The sequence below is a fragment of the Cottoperca gobio genome, chromosome 7 (genome assembly GCF_900634415.1).
Source record: "Cottoperca gobio chromosome 7, fCotGob3.1, whole genome shotgun sequence".
NCBI classification, from domain to species: Eukaryota; Metazoa; Chordata; class Actinopteri; order Perciformes; family Bovichtidae; genus Cottoperca; species Cottoperca gobio.
In genome coordinates, this window is record NC_041361.1 from 12,641,395 (window position 1) to 12,663,502 (window position 22,108).

At 40.7% G+C, this 22,108-nt stretch overlaps 1 protein-coding gene across 1 annotated transcript in view; it reads left to right on the plus strand.

Annotated features, from left to right (window-relative positions):
• The window catches only part of kif1b (kinesin family member 1B), a 57,876-nt gene that overhangs the window by 18,853 nt on the left and 16,915 nt on the right, over positions 1 to 22,108 (plus strand). Inside the window, 22 exon segments of the mRNA XM_029435471.1 lie at positions 146 to 324; positions 1,202 to 1,313; positions 1,845 to 1,922; positions 2,018 to 2,083; positions 2,277 to 2,294; positions 2,663 to 2,738; positions 3,243 to 3,321; positions 3,436 to 3,578; positions 4,236 to 4,277; positions 4,692 to 4,763; positions 5,864 to 6,075; positions 7,545 to 7,624; positions 8,127 to 8,202; positions 9,447 to 9,526; positions 9,976 to 10,082; positions 10,389 to 10,472; positions 10,741 to 10,921; positions 11,065 to 11,137; positions 18,681 to 18,786; positions 19,824 to 19,972; positions 21,151 to 21,329; positions 21,680 to 21,817. Of these exon segments, the coding sequence (XP_029291331.1) occupies positions 146 to 324; positions 1,202 to 1,313; positions 1,845 to 1,922; positions 2,018 to 2,083; positions 2,277 to 2,294; positions 2,663 to 2,738; positions 3,243 to 3,321; positions 3,436 to 3,578; positions 4,236 to 4,277; positions 4,692 to 4,763; positions 5,864 to 6,075; positions 7,545 to 7,624; positions 8,127 to 8,202; positions 9,447 to 9,526; positions 9,976 to 10,082; positions 10,389 to 10,472; positions 10,741 to 10,921; positions 11,065 to 11,137; positions 18,681 to 18,786; positions 19,824 to 19,972; positions 21,151 to 21,329; positions 21,680 to 21,817 (2,330 nt within the window).

Consider the following 22,108-nt stretch of genomic DNA (forward strand, 5'->3'; position numbering starts at 1 on the left):
ATATTTATATTGTGAGGATGCAAAAAATACATACATTATTTAAACTTGTAGTGTTATAGTTTATATTTAGCTTCATTTTACTTTTTCGTGGCGTTTCACTGCGGCACCTGAACTCATAATCTGTTACTTTTGCAATTGTTTCTAGGTCAGTTACATGGAGATCTACTGTGAGCGGGTGCGAGATTTGCTAAACCCTAAGAACAAAGCGAATTTACGAGTGCGAGAGCATCCTTTACTGGGTCCCTACGTGGAGGACCTGTCCAAGCTAGCTGTCACCTCCTATACAGACATTGCTGACCTCATGGATGCAGGCAACAAGGCCAGGTGAGCCAAGCCGGAGGAGGAGGAGGAGGAGGAGGAGGAGGAGGAGGAAATAGCCACACCAGAGTTGACTAGCTTGATGTTTTCTAGAAGTTTGTGTTGAATAGTTAGTTTGCTAATGTGCCATAAAACTCCTCCTTCTTGCTCTTACACGATAATAATCTGTCTTAATGTAAAATATTCTGCTTTACCTAATGTGCAGGGTAAAAGCATAATTTCTTTATTGCCATTATCCCACTACGTACTAGTAAAGTTGAGTAGCTCAGTACGTGGGTCTTAATGTATTCCCTATTTTTCTGGAATATGAAAAGCTTATCAGCACCTCCCCAAAACATTTAAACTCTACTTTTATTGGCCATTTGTTTGTTTTCTAATTGAGTTATTAGGAGGCCCAGTCTGTTATCTCAAAGGTCCTTGAGGCCATTATATTGACTTAATTTGCCTGACCTTTAGTGAGGCTACTGTGGCCACGTTAAAGTGAGCGTGTGTGTGTGTGTGTGTGTGTGTGTGTCACGGGAGGTCCAAGGGGAGGAGTGAACTCTGCCTTAATCTTCCTGTGCTGACTCAGCTCGGCTTATTTCTGGAACATGGTGTGAAAAGCCTGTATCTCCCCAGTGAATGTTCCTCTGAATGTGCCTTGTGTAGTTTCTATTTGGTGTCCTCGTAGTATTATCCACATCCGCCATGCAAAGTAATCCCTTCGACTCAATTCCCTCTAATAGGCGTAAAACCCAGTGATGATGGCTCCATTAATAAAGCTATCAAGACCATGAATTTAGTGTTAATACTGAATAATTCAGGTTACAGTGCTCAGAAAAATGCGTTACGTCCATATCGGTTTTTTTATTTCCTAACTATGCCCGTATGTGCTCACCCACAGAACTGTGGCTGCCACCAACATGAATGAGACCAGCAGCAGGTCCCATGCTGTGTTCACCATCGTCTTCACACAGAAGAAACATGACAGCGAAACAGATAACTCAACAGAAAAGGTCAGAGGAGATGAGAAAGAGAGACATCTTCTGATTCTTAAATTACATCATTAACTATTTACACTGAACCATGTTTATAACGTATAACCAACTCTGATCCTGTGCTGTTGGGAGTGCATTTCTTCCTAATGGTTTTTACTTGCAGCCCATTTATTTAGCTTGCTCCTTTTGATTCCGGCTAAGATGTCTCCTGTGGTCTTCTTGATCGCCATTTTAGATTTGAATTTTAGCATTTCCTCCGACTGCAGCAGAGACAAAGACCGCTGTGTTATTGTAAACACAATGACCATTGTATTTAGCCACTCCATCAGATTTTACTGCCTCGCTGCATCTCCCTTGCCAGTAATGTCCAAATGTTTAAAATGTTTTTGTTTTTATTAAATTATTTGAGCATTTAAATAAATATAACACGCTTTGTATTTGATAGTCAGTGCTGTCATTGTTTCAGTTTGATATCCTCTCTTGTTTATGATCCTAATGTAAATTATTCATAAGCTTGATGCATCTGGAATGTATTTAATCCCTCTTCAGGTCAGTAAAATTAGTCTGGTGGACTTGGCAGGGAGTGAACGAGCAGATTCCACTGGTGCTACAGGTACCAGGCTAAAGGTAAGACTCCCATTATCACAGACAGCATTAGCAAATGGTTGACTAGTATTACCCTGATGGCTCTTAAATGATATCGTTTTCGTTTATGCTTGCAGGAGGGAGCAAACATCAACAAATCTCTCACCACGTTAGGAAAGGTTATCTCTGCCTTGGCTGAAGTGGTGAGTATTTTATGTCTGTTTCTGTTTATATCTGTCTTTCCTCTCCTCTTTCTCCTTTCCAGCCTTTTCTCTTGAACTCTGCAACTCCACCCTGTCTTCTTAAGGAATTGAAGTTTGTAGCCTGGCATGCTGTAATGTCTGCCCTTCTGTTTTCTCTTCTCTTGTCCTGTCCTTGTAATTCTTGCTCACAAAGGATAACTCTACCAGCAAGGTAAACCCTTTGACAGCCCAACCACTAACCTCTGATTCCTCCCATGAGGCAGATTTGACAGGCTTTTGCCATGTGCAATGCTGAAGTTGCTGCACAGCCTTCTGTCAAAAGCATTTTATTAAGTGTTTTAGCAAGTGCTGTGCTGTTAAGGCACCACGCATAGTTAAATCCACAATCCTTGCACCAGAGCAAAAGCTAATCAAATCAGGCTTCTACTCATTTTACCCAACCTCCATGTCCATCACATATGAGGTGTTTGTCATGGTACAATATAATATTCTTAACTGCCATCCCTCATTTTCCATGAAGGTCTTACATCAGTTGTCAGTTTTCTTTCTGCCTGCCAACTTAATGTTTGTTTACTGCAGAGCAAGAAGAAGAAGAAGACTGACTTCATCCCGTACAGAGACTCTGTCCTAACATGGCTGCTGAGGGAGAACCTTGGTATGCACATTAATAACACAGGCTAAAAATCCTTTACCGGTGGAATATGGTTAAATTTATGTCTGTAACTTGTATAGCAATATCTTTTTTTCCTGGACAGCAAGAATAATTGAAGCATCTGTATCCTATCTTAAGCTGGAGCTAGTGTACATTACGCTCTGCCAATTTAAGAAGAACACTGTCAGCAGACTGTATTTCAACCTAACTAGACAAGCACACCCCTCTCCTTGGTTCAGTGTATCTTTAATCTTAGCACACATGACACATGTAGTACTTTGCAGTTTAGCCTAATGAGACTGCAGTCTTATATTAGTGGAATTAGCCTTCAGTGTTTATTTTTGCTATAGTGGTGTTTTCTTCCATGCTGAGCATTTGTACTGCACAATGCAATGACAATCATTTTGTATTTTGAAAGAAATGTAATACTAATCCATCTTGTCTTGGTGTGAAATTGGCCCACATTTGTCACATAATTTACCACTTCACCTGGTCTTTTGTTATCAGGTGGAAACTCACGAACAGCCATGGTAGCTGCCCTCAGTCCTGCAGACATCAACTACGATGAAACCCTCGGCACACTCCGGTAAGGTTTCCATCTAGGACAATCATTTACAAACCCATTCCAGTTGATTGTTCGCATTTGTTTGTATTTGATCCTTGACTACAAATAGAGTTTTATCACTTTTGTAATTTTTAGCTATGCTGACCGAGCAAAGAACATCAAATGTAATGCTATCATCAATGAGGATCCCAACAATAAGCTGGTGCGGGACCTCAAGGATGAAGTGTCTCGACTGAAGGAACTGCTCCGTGCTCAGGGCCTGGGAGACATCCTCGACAGTGAGTTTAATGCACAGCTTCTACCTTCTCTCTCAGGATCTAGCTCACACTGGCAACAGCTTCTTTCTACTTCACTGTCGTCCCACTTTGTTTTCATCGCTGTGCCTATATTCATTACATAACTAAACAGACTTGTAACCGCTTTAATATCTTTTTTTACAGTGATACAATCCTGGTTTATTATGCCTCCTTACAGAGTAGAATGTATATTTTGTACTATGTATAACATGTACAATATAACACTACATGACTACTATTTTCTTAGAATATTCAAAGTTGCATGCTGTACAATTACAAATCATTTAAGGAAAAATATAAATGGTCATATTTGGCTGATTGCGACTGACAACACAAATGGTAGTTTAAAGCTGCATTAAACTGTCACACTCCATTTGATGTACACAAGACTAATGGCTCATAGCCTAGTAAATTAGAGACATAATACACCCATTAATAACTTCTAATATCTGAGCTAATGAATAACCTGCCTGCTTAGATCATGCCTAATGACATGGCACTTAACAAGTCCTTCCATGCCATTTCTACTCCTCCTCGTTAAGGCTCTCATCCAGCTCACTAAGAAATGTCTGTAACCTTTTCCTCCCATTCTACTGGTGCTGACCTCTGACCTTCTCATCTTTTCCTGCTTCCTCTTAGTTGATCCTATGGGGGATGATTGCCCAGGAAGTGGATTCAAATGTGTGTATATGTGTGGTAGTCTATCACTATTTGCCCTATTAATAATAGCTAACATTGCTTATATTAAATGCTCTATATTAAATCTGCTACCAGCTTTGCATGTAAATGCTAAAAAGAAGAGAAGAAATAAATGCAAGGCTTCCGTAGATCTGCTGATCTAGCATGCTTTGCGCTTGAATGATGGGGGTGAGGCAGCTATTTGCAGACTCTAATCCAGCTGTATCAGAAGTTACTTTTGGAATTTCCCTTTTTTAGAAACATTACTTTTAGAATAGCTCGTCTGTCTTCCCCACCCCCGAGCACTCACACCATTTTCTTACCCCATCTGTCTTTGACTCGCTTTCTCAAGCTTCTTTTCTTGACGGTGCTCTTTCTGCTTTTTCTTTTTTTTCTTTTACTAACCATTCGCTGCAGGTGACAGTTCTCAAATCTTTAGAGTGCCACTTCTCAGTTCTCAAACTGAGGCTCCGAGTTACAGACGGAAAGGTGCATGATTCTTTCTAAATAGCCACACCAGAGTTGACTAGCTTGATGTTTTCTAGAAGTTTGTGTTGAATAGTTAGTTTGCTAATGTGCCCTAAAACTCCTCCTTCTTGCTCTTACACGATAATAATCTGTCCTAATGTAGAATATTCTGCTTCACCTAATGTGCAGGGTAAAAGCATCATATTTTTTATTGCCGTTGTCCCACTACGTACTAGTAAAGTTGAGTAGCTCAGTACGTGGGTCTTGATGTATTCCCTATTTTTCTGGACAATGAAAAGCTTATCAGCACCTCCCCAAAACATTTAAACTCTACTTTTATTGGCCATTTGTTTGTTTTCTAATTGAGTTATTAGGAGGCCCAGTCTGTTATCTCAAAGGTCCTTGAGGCCATTATATTGACTTAATCTGCCTGACCTTTAGTGAGGCTGCTGTGGCTACGTTAAAGTGAGTGTGTGTGTGTTTGCGTGTGCGTGTGTGTTTGCGTGTGCGTGTGTTTGCGGTGATTCAAACTACTGGTCTGCAGGCTGAACTTTGGCAGCATGTGTCAATGACTCTCACCCTTCCTCCCTCTGGACCCTTACAGTCTCCATCGCCCTCCCATCCTGTAGTTGATGCACTGATGAGCAGTTTTCACACAGTGTGTTATACTTCAAGTCAAAGGCAACAAAGTGACGTCACCCTCGAAATTAAGTTTTCAAAGTGAATTGCTCTGCACTGTAATTCTGGCCCACATAAAAATAATCCCTCTGGAAACTCTCTAATAGAGTACAAGATAAAATGTTCTGCATTTTCTCTTGGGGTTGAAAAGTTTGTTCAGGCAGACTGTTGCAAACCACCTGGAGTGAAAGCTGCTTCTCTCTGTAGCTGACTATTGTGCTCGGTGTTTGTCTTAACCCTTTGATGTACAACGTGTGTCTTACATTGGTCTTCCCTCCCTTTGTCCTTTCTCTTTCCCCATCTCTTTCTATCCTCTCTCTCCTCCTATTTCGTATTTCGTTCCTCCATTTTTATGTGGTTTATTCCCCCTATCCTGCCCTGGGCCTATCCCACCTCTCTCTGTGTTGTTCTTTTTCTCTCTTTCTCTCCTGCTCTTGGCTCAGACCTCAAAGACATTCAGAACAATAAGCATAGATACTTGATAGCCTCAGAGAACCAACGCCCTGGCCATTTCTCCACAGCCCCTATTGGTTCCCTGACAGCTTCACCATCCTCTGGCTCGCTGTGCAACCAGGGGGGCCTTCAGTCTGTCACCAGCATCCAGGAGCGCATCATGTCCACCCCTGGAGGAGAAGAGGCAATCGAAAGACTCAAGGTAAAGTTGGGCCGTGTAGACCACTGCAGTCAAATCCCACTTATGTTTTGTGTAAAGAGAGAAGAGCCCCACAGCTACTCCTACCCTCAACTTTGTATGCTTTTATCTTTAACTTAAGTCCTTAAGTTATTCAAACATGCCCTCGGTAGAGCCAAAAGCTGCCCCAAGTTGTGCTTTGTTGGGCAACAGGCTGGCTTGTAGATGTTTATGCAAGGCATGTGCTGAAAATGAAAATGAATACATATATCAATAGCTCAATTATTGAAAAAGAAAATCTTCAAACACCATTGAAACTTATGTCAATGACCAAACATTGTTAAGCACACTGTTCTGTATCTGTCAACAAAACATTTCTGCACTGCCTGCTGCGATAAATATGTATTTACACAGGCACAGGAGGGCCTTCCCTTTGTGCTGGCTGTTGGATATTACAATAATAATATACACAAATATATCAATTATTGTCCCACTACATAAGAAAATGTTACTTTTATTAAATATTTGAAAAGATACCTCAGTAGTATTTAAAGCTGTATATGTATTATAATAACTGTAGAAGGTGCATCTTTCCAAATGCTGAAATATCTCTAAATAGATTAGTAAAAAGAAAGAATAATACCAATTTACAATAAAGCCTCACAAATGTCATTTTGAATCGGTAAATGAGACATTCCTGCGTTAATGTCAAGATGGCTGTTGTTTAATTTCAGCCCACACACCTTTAATCAAAACACGTTCTGCATCGCAGTCCTCATCTGGCCTCTGAGCTTTACTTCTCTCACGCTCGCAGTCGACTCTCTGTTGATAAGGAGCACATAGCATCGCAACAACCAACCATGAGGCACTGCAGTTTCCATGACAACCATGGTGCCCAGTCTGTCTGTCATCCAATGACGTCAAGCACCAACGCAGAGACACACGAAAGTGGACCGAAATAGATCCATTCTCATTGACGTTAAGATTTAATAGGGAGACACGATACATTTCACTTTCTTTGATCTTTAAAGGTGTAGCAGCCGGTGTTGGTGAAACAAACATTACAGAGAACGTTACTTAACGTCAGTATTTCATTACGGTGTTAAACTACGATGACTTTATAATGCATTATTCAACCTTTTATAGTAACAGGGTTACAGAATATATCAAGACCTAGAAAAGCAGTACCTCACTGGTTACAGCAGCTGTAATGGATTTTTACTGCAGTTTTAAGGAGAAACTCATAAAGTTATGACATAATTGCCTTAATATGGAGCAGTATGTTGCACTGCCCCGCTCTGTTTTTTATGCCCGACTCAAAACCTTTTTTAATGAAAGAAAGGATATGAACTTGACCAAAAAGCATGTTTGCCACTAGTATCAAATCTTGGGTGTAAGTATTGTTACTGAGAGAAACATTTAGTCACTGCTGATAGTTCAGATTACTTCACGCCGGTTGTGTTTTCCTCACGCTTTGCCTCTTTGGTGTTCAGGAATCAGAAAAGATCATTGCCGAGCTCAATGAAACCTGGGAAGAGAAACTGCGAAAGACTGAGGCAATTCGCATGGAGAGGTCAGTATTTGCGTCATACGTGTGCCTCCACCCCTCCTTCAACTCGTGCGTGTCCTGTCAGTGATAGACAAACCCCCCCATAGCTCTATCTTTGCACCCCTCTCTGCTGGCTGTCTCACTTTCTTCACCGATCTGTCTCGTTTCCTCTGCTCTCATTTTGACCATTTCCCTTTCTTGTCGTCACACACCGCTGCACAAACGGCCCTTTTCTCCCCCCTTTTCTCCACTCATCTGTGGCTGCAGACACCAACCGTGTCACTGTCTGTCCATTGAGTCCCACTGGTGCCATTCTCTGCCTGTTGTCCTTCCACAAATCACTTACTGTGATGGTGCACACCATCCCTTCTCATCCTGTTTCTCTTATCAACGCAAAGGCTCTTTGCTGAAACCAATTGTACAGAGAGTGTGTTTCTCTGTTGCCGAAAGTCTTTGCAAGAGAATATGTGCAACATGTCTTTAAGTATTATTCCTGAGCCTGACAAATGTTTTTCCTTCACTACAGGGAGGCCTTGCTTGCAGAGATGGGTGTGGCAATCCGTGAAGACGGAGGCACTTTGGGGGTCTTCTCTCCTAAAAAGGTAGAACAGACATGAGACACGAGCACAGACGTTGATGGCGGTGGGGGGGGCTGTGCCAAATTTCCCATGGATGGTGATGCACACCCCCTCCATCATCACCTCCTCACTTCTGTTTCCCATGTTATCTTTTTCCATGAGAACCCTCCCTGTACCGTCACTGTGTTTTCTCATCGTTATCGTTCTGTCTCTCTCCACTCTGTTATTTGCTTCCTTCACACACTCAGCTTAGCCTTGAAATGCCATTTGATGAGCAGTTTGATTGTTTTCCCACCAAGAAGGTTTGTTTGAATTAGCAGACACTAGATGAGTTTAGTCGAGTGTTCAGTAGTGATTTAACATCATAAATGTGCTTCTGTACAGGCTCAAAGTTGTCCTCATGCACAGATCTGCATTTTGTGTTCCTCCTGTGTGGAGCTTCTACAGTTATTCCCCCCCCCCCCTCCATATTTGAGTCATGATCTGTAAAGTGATGGGGATAATTTAAGATTCTTTGAAGTCTTGAATCAAGGTTTATCTTTGAATATAATACTCGGCTGTGAGTAGATTATTCAAACATTTCCTTTCGCTGCTTATTAGCGCTGTCATGAGGCTTATTAAATTACAGGCAACAGTACATTCCCCTCGCTCTCCTTACCTCTCCAGCATCCTCCAGTAGAGGAAATACCTTGTGGCAGCAACATAAAGACCAGTACATGTATTAGTATACGCTTGTCAGAAGAGGCACGATTGTGGCATAGAACAAGATTTGTTACCTTTTTAATGACTGTTCCGCACTAGCTGTCACTAGATCAGAAAATGTTCCTCTTTGTAATTAATCCCCCCCCTCCTCTGCTACTAATTAATGTTTTTTTTAGGTTGTTTCTTTTCTTCACATCCATTTGTCTTCCATTCATTCTTGTTCTCTCTTTTCACTCACTGCTGCTCCATGGGTTAGCATTTTCCTGAGAAGCCTTGTGATCTTTATACAGACTTTAATGGGGTGTTTTCCCCCAAAAAGGTTGGTGGCGTAGCTGCTAGCATTATTTGTAGTGGTACTGTGTTGTATCGGACTCTAGCGGTGTCAGCACCGCGCCAATGTGACCCTTTCCGTCCATGTACTGTGTATCATGTATCACTGACGGCAGTGTTTGATAAGAAACGACGCTCACTTTTTGTTTGCAGTGTTGGTTTAGTTTCAGCACTGTGGCATATTGATGAATATGTTTATTGTGTTAAAGCTTCTACCTCTTATGTTTCATCTGTAGACTCCACACCTGGTTAACCTGAATGAGGATCCTCTCATGTCGGAGTGTCTGCTGTACTACATCAAAGACGGGATTACAAGGTACCCCAAACCTGGATGATGACACTAAAATGCTGCAGAGGATGTAGAAAGGGTTTGAATGTTTCCCTCTATCTCTGAACTCTGAAGGTTCCTCTTGCTTAACATTAAAAGAGGAGAAATACAGAGTCCTGAGGAAACTGGCTTAAAATCTGCCACTGATCACAAAAGGTTGCGCTGTCTAAAGTTACTTCCCTACCCTCTTTGTCCTTTTGCCCCTCAGTTGACTATTCCTGTTGAGTATTTTGTTACAGTTGCGCCTCAGGGGGACAATAATGGATGACAGAGTCACAGACGAAAGCACAGATAGTGCTTTAGGAGTGTTGCTTTCTAAAAATAATGGATTAAAGGTTCCATTTAACTTCTGCTGCTGACTTTTTGACAAAATGGCTGCATCATGAGAAATGAGAGGGCAGTATTTACGCTCTCAAAATGGCCTCTGATTGTTTCAGGGTGGGGCAGGCTGATGCTGAAAGACGACAGGACATTGTTTTAAGTGGTGCTCATATCAAGGAAGAGCACTGCATCTTCCGCAGCGAGAGGAATGCCAATGGAAAAGGTGAGGCACCGTAGTATGAGTTTGTTTGCCTTGGCGTATGTGTATTGAATATCTGGATTATTTGATGGATAATGTTCCGCTCTAATTTAAAGAGGGGTAACTGTAGTTTCTAAGTATCTGCAAAACCAACCTTAGGCACTTTGTCAGTGTGGATGTGCATAAATATAGACTCAATGTTCTATTGCTAGTGGAAACCTTATGCCCAGTAATCCCTACATGCACAGGATTAGATATGTCTATCACCATTTAAAAATGAAGCTTTTCAGAATGAATCACTGATGATTGGTTGATGTGTTTTTGCTGAAGTTGTCGTCATGCTGGTGCCCTGCGAGGGATCAGAAACCTACGTCAACGGCAAGCGTGTTGAGGATTCAATCCAGCTTCGCTCAGGTACACATCTGATGTTCTGTAAATGTGATGTCTGTATTGTCTCCGTTGGGCCACGAGACGACTGACTTCCTAATAACTGTAGATAATTGAATTCATATAATGGGTTTTTCCTGTCGCGTCATAAATAATAGTGTACAATGTGGTTCACAAAACCCCTTGTGATGTTTCAACTTAAATGGTGAGAAGAAACAGTTCTTCTATCAGCACTGAAGGAACAAAGTCTTATTTCATTCTCTCCACACGCTGGTCTGCCCCCGTCTTCTTTCAGGTAACCGTATCATTATGGGAAAGAACCACGTGTTCCGGTTCAACCACCCAGAGCAGGCCCGAGCTGAAAGGGAGAAGACGCCAACTGCTGAAACCCCCGTGGAGCCGGTGGATTGGACCTTTGCTCAGAGAGAACTTCTGGAGAAGCAGGGCATCGACATGAAGCAGGAGATGGAGAAAAGGTACACAATCCATCCGGGTGGCTATAATTAAATGTACTTCTTTATAGTGTCTGTTGTGAATTGATGGGTTATAAATATGGATTGTACAGTATATCATGAATTGTGTTGATGTATTTTACATTATATTTTACTCTCTTATGTAGGCTCACTGAGATGGAAATCTTGTACAAGAAGGAGAAGGAGGAAGCAGACCAGCTTCTGGAGCAACAGCGACTGGTGAGTTCAAATAAGATGGAATTTAATCAAACCCACTTTGTAAGTGTTAAGGATTCAGTTTTTTTTCCTGTAAACTATAATATATTTCATGCTTTTTGTGAGTTAGTCATAATTAAAGGCATCTTCTTGAGTGATTCAGCTATTTTGTGTGGGATTTTGAGTGAAATGTCATGCGTGGAGTTGAAAGTTAAAGCATGGTTTTCTGTGGTCAATTACAATTGGAAAGCTAGTTTTTGTTTTTTGGATGATAGCTTCACTCAGTCCATTTAAATCTGACTAGTACTAATTCTCACTCTGAGCTCTGCCACTTTTGAGATGTGTGTGTGCGTGAATCACACTATTACTGCGAACGCATGTCTGTTCTTCTTGCATGGACGGTTTTCTGGTTTGAGACAGATGAGCTTTTCTGTAGCAATTTGATTGAGCGAGACTTAGATTGTAAAGCTTTCCCCTTTCCAAATCCCTGTTTTCATTTTTCTTGTGTCTTCTATAGTGGATCTGAATCTTGCAAAACAGCAACTTGCAGCTAAAGTTTATTTGATATTAAGACCCAAATTCATATTGGTCAGTAACTCATTGAAACACACTGCCTTGTTTTTATAAAGTGACGCTGCTTTTGCATGGTTCATGTTAATAGCATGTTTTCCTAACTCGTTCCGTACTGGTTCTGGACTAAGTTGCAGTGTTTTGCTGTTGAGCTGGTCAGCTTTGAAGTGGCTGTTGATTTGCTTGGATTAGATTTCTACTCTAGTTTTCTTGCTCTGTTTTATCCTGAGTTTCATCTCTCCAATGCAGTTGCTGACATGTACAATGCATTGTGATAACAAAAAAATCCTGCTGTAGTTTTTTGACAGATAGTGACAATGTGGTTTCTCATTGACTTCTTTGGCTCCCTCTCTTTTGCTAGCCTTACATGGCACCTGTGTAGCACACTGAGGGCACGGCTACTACAACCGAGTTATCACTGCTTACAGTTGAATCAGTGAATCACAGACCTCTTCCATACGAGCGGTTTTATGTGCAGAGCTACATGCACAGGGGTTCAGACTCCCAGCGTACATATCCACACATCCAATTCTATCCATAGATACAGTATCATACACAAGACCCGAATTATCTGTACCAAATGGTTGTGATCTGTAATGTACTTTGTCTACAAAAAATGAGAAACTGCATTTTTTTTCCAACTAACATCTTTCTTGTAGTGGATTAACACTTACCCTCACGCCTGCCTCTCCTCTCTCTACTGGCTTTCTGATCAACTGCAAGAACACTCTGTCTTCTAACTCACTGCTAACACTAAAGCCAATCAAACCTTCTGGACTAAAGGAGAAAGCTCCAAAATTCATCTACATGCATGCCACTGTAGCATGTTTGGGATCCAGCATTCAAATCACCAAATTTTCAATTAAGAAGAGGAATATCACAAAACAATACAGAAGTGCTACAGTCAGCATCTATCCTCTATTGATATTTCTTTTCTAATCATGATATACATGCTTTACCTTTTTTACTTTTAATATCAATGTGCAACATTGGGAACAATAGTGTTAAAGCTGATACCCTCATTTCTGAGGTGTGAAAAGCTTTAGTTTTTACAACAATAGATGTTTTAAAGAATGTTAATTTATTCATATTCATATCACCATTTCACTAGAGAAAATACGAGAACGACAAACTGACAGGCAAGAAAGTCAATGGAAGCCACTGTTTTGTTGGATTTTCATTTGTTTTTCCATCGTTATTTTGAACATAATTCTGGATGAATGTATTCTGCATGTTGCTATACATCGTACAGTAATGATGTATGCACAATATTTCGATGACATTACAGTGTAATGGTCATCTTTGGTAAATATCCTAAAATTCTGAAGCACAACATTCTGTCCAAGCGGATGTATTATCATCATGATTTAGCTTCAAATTTACTCATAGTTGAAGTTCCCATGTTGCATATTCATAACTTTTTATTCATTATTTTATTTAAAGTCGTCCTTTCATCCTCTCTTTGATTTCTCATTTTAATTTCTCCTTTTTTTTTGGGAACCCTTTGTGGTTTGTGTCCTGTTGTTTTCTCAAGGATGGAGACTCTGATAGTGGGGATGACTCAGATAAGAGGTCTTGTGAAGAGAGCTGGAGACTGATCACTTCCTTGAGGGAAAAGTTGCCCCCCAGCAAGCTACAATCCATAGTGAGAAAGTGTGGATTACCCAGCAGTGGGAAGATAAGAGAGCAAGTTAAAATGTACCAGATCCCTCAGCGGCGTCGCATCACCAAGGACTCCAAGTGGGTGACAATCTCTGACCTGAAGATCCAGGCAGTCAAAGAAATTTGTTATGAAGTAGCGCTCAATGACTTCCGCCAAACAAGGCAGGAAATTGAAGCACTGGCCATTGTAAAGATGAAGGAGCTTTGTGCTAGCTACAACAAGAAGGACCCCAACGAGCGGGACTCGTGGAGGGCGGTGGCTCGGGATGTTTGGGACACTGTAGGGGTTGGTGACGAGCGCATTGAGGACGTCATTACCAATGGGCCTCGACCAGGAGTGATTGTTATGGATGACCTAAAGGTGCACATTGATAAACTTGAGGATATCTTGCACGAGGTGAAGAAACAAAATAATATGAAGGATGAGGAGATCCGTGCTCTCAGGAACAAGATGGTCAAAATGGAAAAGGTCCTTCCACTCATCATCCCGGAGAGCCATGAAAAGCCTCCTGTAGGTTCTTCTACAATCCCAAGCCCACGAGAAGGAAAACCTCCTTTGCCTGAAAAGCCTGATGATGAGGATGTAGATTCACAAACAGGCCAAAGTATATTAGATGATTCAACCCTAAAGCGAGGCCACATGCGCTGGATGCGTCAAGAACAGTTACGCCTCAAGAACCTTCAGCAACAAGAGATCTCTAAGCAGCTGCGCCGGCAAACTGGACCACACCGCTTTATACCCCCAGAAGATCGCAAGCTGCGCTTCCCCTTCAAAAGCAACCCTCAGCACCGCAACTCATGGAGCCCCGGCACTCATATAATAATTACAGATCAGCAGGTCATTGAGCTAAAGGTGCCCAAAGAAGCTGTAGACGAAGAAGGAGAAATCCAGGCTGGAGAAGGACTGCAGTCCAGAGAAATGATGGCTGCTTCACTGACCCATGGTAGTCCCCCTTTGCCAAGCCCATCAGTCCAGTACAGGAGCAAAGACTTGGAGCAAGGTTTAAGCCAGAGTCACAGACATAACTATAGGAACAACCAGAACCAGCAGCCCCATGAACGAAGCCGCAGCAACTCTTTTAATCACCGCCAGCGGCCCTCTGGCTCCATGGAGTCACTGCAGCAGTCTGAAAGCAACAGGAAGCACACGCAAGCTTTCTACCAGCCCCGCCACCATCAGAGCCAGCAAGCACATCCCCAACCACACCACCAACAACAGCCCTGCCACTACGATAGCATGATGTATACAGATGGCAGATTCAATGGCTACCAGCAGTACCATCAAACTGACCACGCTCACCATCCAATCAACTTTCAGGCACCTCCGCGAATGCGCAGGCAAATGTCTGCTCCGAATCTAAAAGCCAGCAGAGAGACGGCAGTCTGAGTGGGACTTGTGGAATGAGGAACTAGTTTTGATGTACTTTTAGTAGGCAAACGCATTACAGATCACAACAGCTCAGAATCATGTGTCACACAGCTCAAACCGACTGTGACTTTTGCACTTGATCAGTGTGTTATTGGTTGATCCAAAAGTATTGTATGTATTATAGGAAGACATTTTATCATCATCATAATATATGCCGTTTTATCAATTTTTGTTGCATTGTGTGCGCTGTGATCACTAGCATTGGGAGAGCTGTCATAAGGAATTGAAGCCAACAGACTATAAAGGGACTGTTTTTCTTTTGTTTTTTTCTGAAGAGACACACCATGCCTACTCTGCTCATTTTTCAGCACGTGTGACAATTCATCAATCATGCTTTAATTGGCCAAAATTATCTTCATGGTTGATTTTCTGAGTTTACATCTTTTCCATTTTAGTATTGATTTATCATGAATGTTTTTATCCACTACAGTATAAACAACTGAAGTGTCTAATTTTCATCAAGACTTGTTGTGATTGTAGCCCAAAGTAGGAACCTAAACATCCCCTTCTTCTTCTTCTTTCTATGTACCATGTAACTGAATTTAAGGATGGAAGAATCTGTTCTCTTTTCAGTTTTACATTTTGTGCTGTACCTCCATAAAACATTTAGTCATAAATCATCAATCAAGGTTCCAGTGAAAATTTGCAAAGGAAACTTCATAGCTTGCCTAACCAAACTAACTTTTAAAAAATAACATACTGATTTATTCAAATTCTTAGAAGTCGCCTGATTGCTTGATCCCTTTTTTTCTTTCTTTCTTGATTTATTTTCAATATATAACTGCCACATACTTGTATTTCAGTATGTTGCACTTCCTCAAGTCATGGATAATCAGTTAGTTAGTAAAGACTAATTTTAATGTTAAGCAATAAGTTACCCTATTCTTAAAACTGTATTTTAAAAACTACCACATTTTATGTATTGGTGTAGTTCCATGATATTGCAATGTTCTCTCGTGGAGTTTACCAAACACCCTATCCAATGTAAGAACCACTACGCTGAAATGCCTAACTGACTGATGGACCGAAGTTCCACTAAATCTTTATCTATTTTAAAGTTTCACTGTAACCAGTCCAGAAAGTAAAACAAAGATTCCCTGTCTCGTCTGTATAAACCACAGATCATGAACAGAGCTCTGATTTCCGTTTCATGCCGTCTTAAAATTACATTCTGGGTTTGTGGTTCACTGAGTAAGGACAGAGTTCTCCGTGTTTCGATTGTACGTCCTACAGAGTGTTGTCATGGCTCCCAAAGACTCGCCTTAAAAAATGTTGACGGGAGGACAAAGACTTGAAGTGTTTGCATAATGTTAGTCGGAAGAACTATCCATATCAAATGAGATTTTGAGAACTGACTTGATTTATCTGCATCAAATGTGACTACCTGCATAGAGCTATGGGAGTCACGGTCTATGAAAACAATGAGTTGTTTTGCCTCTGTGCTATAGCTGATGCTTATTTGAATTAGCAGCAAGTCTGTCTGTCAATTAGTATTTTCCTTGCTGCATTCATATCTTTAAAAGAACCAACTCATTATAACATGTAAGTACTAGGTGGCCTTCATCATTTTAGAGAAGCTGTGACACCCGGCAGCCTGGGAGAGACCTTTGAGGAATATCAAACGATTGAACTTGGGTTCTCAATGATGATTTTCTGTGTTTTATACTATTATTTTTGACAGTATATATTCTGCCTTACTATGCTGTTACAAAAACCAAATGATGCAATAACATATGCAAGTCTAGTCTCTCCACCTTACGCCTCATGTCTTTGACTATCTTTGCATGCGATAGCTTACATTTCTTCACCCCTAATACGTGCTCCATTAAAGAATGTTATTTAACGTGTGCACTGGTGCTGGTGGTATACAACATCAAATGGACAGTGTGCTGTCCTTTTGAAATATACATATATGTCTGTGTTAGGTCTCAACTCAAAGTGTCCGTTGAGTGTTGTCCGTCTGCTTTTTGAATCTGCAATATCAAGTGCCTCAGTGCGGCTGTGTATCAAGTTGTGTTGCTACTTAATCAGGCACTTTGTGCAAACGTACATATGTGAACAAGGTAAGGATATACTGAATCTCTGTGTTGCTGGAGGATTTTCAAAATATGACTGAAATAAAATGACATGCTCCAAGTGCAGTTATTTGTCATATATGGGTGGTATTTGTTTTTCACTGCCAATAAACCAGCTTAGGGACAGAATCGGATCTCATTAGGCCCGACACGATAACTACTTTTGTTGGATGATATATTGTCCCGGAACAATTTCGATAAATTATATTTTTGTCATTTATAAGACCATTTTATGCTATTTATATAATGCTAATATTATAATACAATACACCCTTTTTAAGAGCAATTAACTTCTACTTAAGAATATTCAAATATCCTTTATAAATAAAACTTAAATAAATTAAGACATTAAGCCTGTGCGATGTCTGCACTGCGCCCAAGTCTTACGATGGTCATCTGTCATCATGTTGGCTTAAATGTTAGACATTCTTATGTAACCGAACACCCATGTAAACGCAACAAGCAATATCAAGGTCATGTTAATATATTGTAACATAAGTCATACTGTAATTATCATGGCAGGCCTACACTGCATGTGTGCGCTACACAGCAGTGACTATGTGGGACACTACAGCGCCGCAGGTCACGTTGTAAATGCTTGAATTATTACAGTGTGTAGTTCTATTTTTAAAACATTACATTTTAAGCTGCTACCTGTTATCTACAGACGTTTATTCATATCATTTGTAAAGGGATTTATTATTAGCCGTTTCTCATTACTGTAATCATCTAATGCTACATCATGACAATGTCCCACTTATATTTGCAACATGGTGGGGGATGGAAGTTTGATTCGTTGGCGGTTACCTCATCCATTCACATCACGTTAGGCATTAAATGTTGCCTTTGCCATCTTTCAACTTTAATTTGAGAATTTAAATATTCATGTTTTGAAACCGCTTCAAATACTGTATTCACATGGCACGTTAGGGTACACAATGTGGTGCAATAGCAGCTTCATGCAGATGACTACATTCAGTAAAACTTGCATTTTGGATTTCTGATTGTTGTTTTTTAAATGGAGAGAACTCGGCCTTTAGCTTGTTGGTAGGCTTTCAGCAGGGAGGAGGGTAATGACAAATGAAAAGGCTGCATTGTCTTCCCAGAAGACACTGAACAAACAGGATGAGGTCATCGGGACCACGGCCTGTCCTGCTCTGATGATGATGGCGCCCCTCATTGGATTACAGTTGACTCAGCTTCTACCAGCACCTCTCCTCTTCCATCCCAGCTAGTCCTCTCAGACTATAACACAATATTTTATTGTTTCCTTTCCAGTATACTCATTTCAGATCATTCATTGCATTGGCTCAAGATATTTTTATTGTATATAGAAAGTAATATAAGAACTTCTTGTACTTTTATTTCCAGTTTTTTGAGTGTCATGTTTCCTTATGGACCGTAGACGTGAGATTATTTATTGTGTAATATATTTTATCCTCACATATTTTTAAGTTTCAATGCTAGTGTTTTGCAAACAGTACATGCCCAAAACGGGTCTGGAAATGTCCAGTATAAGGAAAAAAACAATCCAAAATGAATCTCACTACACTTTTGATGTAATCGTAAACCCATTTTCATACACACCCAGCTGCATGTGTCCATGTATCATTTGGACCGGTAACCACAGTGTTCAGTACTTGTCTTTAATATAGAGATAAAACTCTGGTAGTATGGACTTTCAAAGTGGAGACTGTGCAGTAATCCCAACATAATGCTGTGTACTTTGGGTTGAAATGTGGTGCAGATGGCGGGTTAAGTTCACCGGTTGCTGCGGCTGATGAAGAATTGTCCATGTTCTCTTTCTTCGTCCCTGTATGTTGGTGTCCAGGTGTACGAGAGCAAATTGCAGGAACTTCAGAAACAGGTGGAGACTATTTCTCTGGTAGCCGAGACACCTGATGAAGAAGAGTTGGATGACGAGGAGGAAGAGGAAGGTGTGTACTGTACATTTTCAGTCCAGCAGATATTTCTTTAATTACATGTAGGCCAAAAAAAAAAATACATAAATGCACCGTATGTTTTCTTTCACATTTCTATTCAGAGCCTAAACTTCCGGGATGTGCGTATAGTATTTCCAGTTTTATAATCCGAAGAATGTAATATCAATTTAATTCAGATTAATTAAAATGTGTTAATAATGCCAAACTAATTACTCATTCAAGGTATTAAGTCCATAAGTAAAATATCATACTACTAATAATACAAAACACATTTTACTTTGACGTCTTAAGGACCATACTTATAGTTGTTCATGTTTTAGCCCATAAACTACAAATTGCCTATGAATTACTGGCCACAATGTTCCAAAGCAAGCAGTCAATATAAATGTTTCCCAACTTACAAAGCAGCACAAAACATGTGACTGAAGAAAGATAAATAAGCTTTTTGTCTGTCGGACTTGATTGATATAGTCAGAATAAACAAACAAAAAGATTGATTTCATCACACCGTTAACAACATCATGATCAACTAAGCATGTAGAGACATCTCATTCATCAAGGTAATACAATCTTTAGCTATAAACAATTCCCTGGAAGATATGTGTTAATCAAGTTGAGAGGAATAACATTCAATGTTTTTGAATTTTGGTGATGGAGCTAAACCTTTCTTTGCATTTGGATGACGGACTGTGGTTTATACAAGAAACAACAAAATGTCCATATTTCCTTCCGGTTCGTCTTCTGGGTTTTTTCTAAATCAATGCTTGTGAATGTAATGCTTTTCTGCAGCCAACTGTAAATTCTGATTTTGGAGGTCCCTGAACACATCATAAAGGAAACGTTATCACAGTCACTGCTTGCAGGAAATATTGACTTAAAATAAAGATGAAACATATTCCACATGACTGATTATGTTGAATTGCAGGCAGTAATGTAAAAGTACACTGGGCTAAAACAAGTCAAACCACTGGTATGGTCCTCTTTGTTTAGCTTTATGTATGAGTTTTTTAATGTTCTGTGTCTCCCTGCAGTGCCATGGACTCAACACGAGTTTGAGTTGGCTCAGTGGGCTTTCAGGAAGTGGAGGTACCATCAGTTCACCTCCCTCCGTGACCAGCTGTGGGGAAACGCCGTCTACCTGAAGGAGGCCAACGCCATTAGTGTGGAGCTGAAGAAAAAAGTAAGCAAAAATGATATTTCAGTTTAGTTCAATAATCATTCCAGGCAGGTTTTCTAGCTTTGACCGTAAAGTAAAAATGATGATAAAGCTGAATGAAACGTGTGTAAAAGATGATGGAAATGATTGATTCTAAGTGTCGTTCTCCTCCAATACCGGGCTCTGCTGGCTGCCACATCTACAGAGGGGAGAGCGTGACGCCATGATGTCATGATTGACTAAGATTTATATTCAGCCCAGTGTGACGCTAGTTTTTATGTCAGGCTTAAGGCATTTTTATTTATAGAGCATAGTTCAGACACAAAGCAATTAATTTGAAGTGCTTTACAGGGGCAAAGAAAAAAGATTTTAAGAAAACATTAAATAAGCGATTAAAAGGCAAATAAATAATTACAGGTTAAAAATTGTTTTATTAGACAGCCACAGTAAACTAATGTTTCCAGCTGTGATTTAAATGAGCTGACAGTGGGGCGTCCCGGTAGCTCAACCGGTAGCACAGGCGTCCCATATACAAAGGCTGAGTCCTTGCCACAGCGGCAAGGGGCAAGGGGAACGACATTTGCTGTATGTCGTTCCCCTTCTCTCTCTCCCCATTTCACAATCTGCACTTCACTATCATAAAGGCATGAAAATCCCAAAAATATAACTTAAAATAAAATAAAAAAGAGCTGACGGTCTCAGTGGACCTCAGGTATTCAAGAAGCTTGTTTAACTGGACACTGAACTTAAAACATCATGTGTGTTTGTGGCCATCTTTCACAGCACCCAGAGCGGGGTGTTGACTTATTACCTCTGCGATGGTCCACCTTCCCCGTCAGGAGTGTGTGATTTATATTCTAGGCAGTTCTAGGCGCTACATGATTGATAATGGAGATGGGTCGTCTGTCACAAAGAGTTTTATTTATCTTTGGGTTTCTTTCTGTCTGTAATTTATATCCGGTGTTGTTAATTGGTTTAGCATGTTGCCCCCAAGAGGATGCTGGGAAGACAAAGACTACAAAATGGAGGGTGGTATGGATTTGTTTGACCTTTCCATCTTGGTATATCTGCAGTTAAATAGAAAAGACAGTGAGCCCCGCATGTCTCCTGAGTCTTTTTAATTGACAGAACATCATGAAGGTTCAGAGCGTTGAGTCTCACGCTTGTCTTTTGTTCTGTTTTTCACTTCTCCCATTCTTCAGGTCCAGTTTCAGTTTGTCTTGCTCACAGACACTCTCTACTCTCCGCTGCCCCCTGAGCTTGTTTCGCCAGAGCCGGAGAAAGACCGTGACTCCAGGCCTTTCCCCCGCACCGTGGTGGCCGTGGAAGTTCAGGACCTGAAGAATGGAGCCACACACTACTGGTCCCTTGATAAACTCAAGTAATGCCCATACCTTACCCTAAACTACAACTGGTTTTGGTTAGATATGTTTAAAATGTAAATACGTAGCCACTGCAACATGTCCTCCATTATGCCCATTCAGTGTTAGAAATCATCGACCTCTATCGTCTGCTTTTGCTCAAATGTTGCTCAGATCTCAGTTTTCTCTATCGGCCTGTTGTCAGATCATTTCTCACGACTTCAGTACCAGAAAGAAATAGTACAACAAAAAATTAAATACAATGAATTATGAGACTGACGTCTGTTCATCTCCCTCCTTCCACTAAGTGAGCCGTATATTCTCTTTCTGCTTCTCATTAATGTTAAGTGCACTCTGTCGTCATTTGCAGGCAGAGGCTGGAGCAGATGAGAGAGATGTATGACCGTGCTGGAGAAATGGCTTCTACAAACCAAGAGGACGGCGAAGGCTCTCTGACAGGAAATGATCCCTTCTATGACCGCTTCCATTGGTTTAAACTCGTGGGGAGGTATGTAACGCAACTACAGGGAAAATACATCCAATACTGCCTATCGTACTGTACTCCATCACCAAACATCTGTTTGAACTGTTTGTCGTGCTGGTCGTTTCATGTTTGAGTTATAAGTAACAGGTTTAGTTTTTGTGGCGTAACTCAATCAGCTTTTGTGATCCATTTATTTAAAATGGGTCTATGCTTTTACTTCCATCCCCTTTTTCATTTTCATGGTCAAATTCTGTTTCCCAGATTACATTTCTGTCATTAGAGTCATGTGTGTCAGAGAGATCACATGCTTTTGCA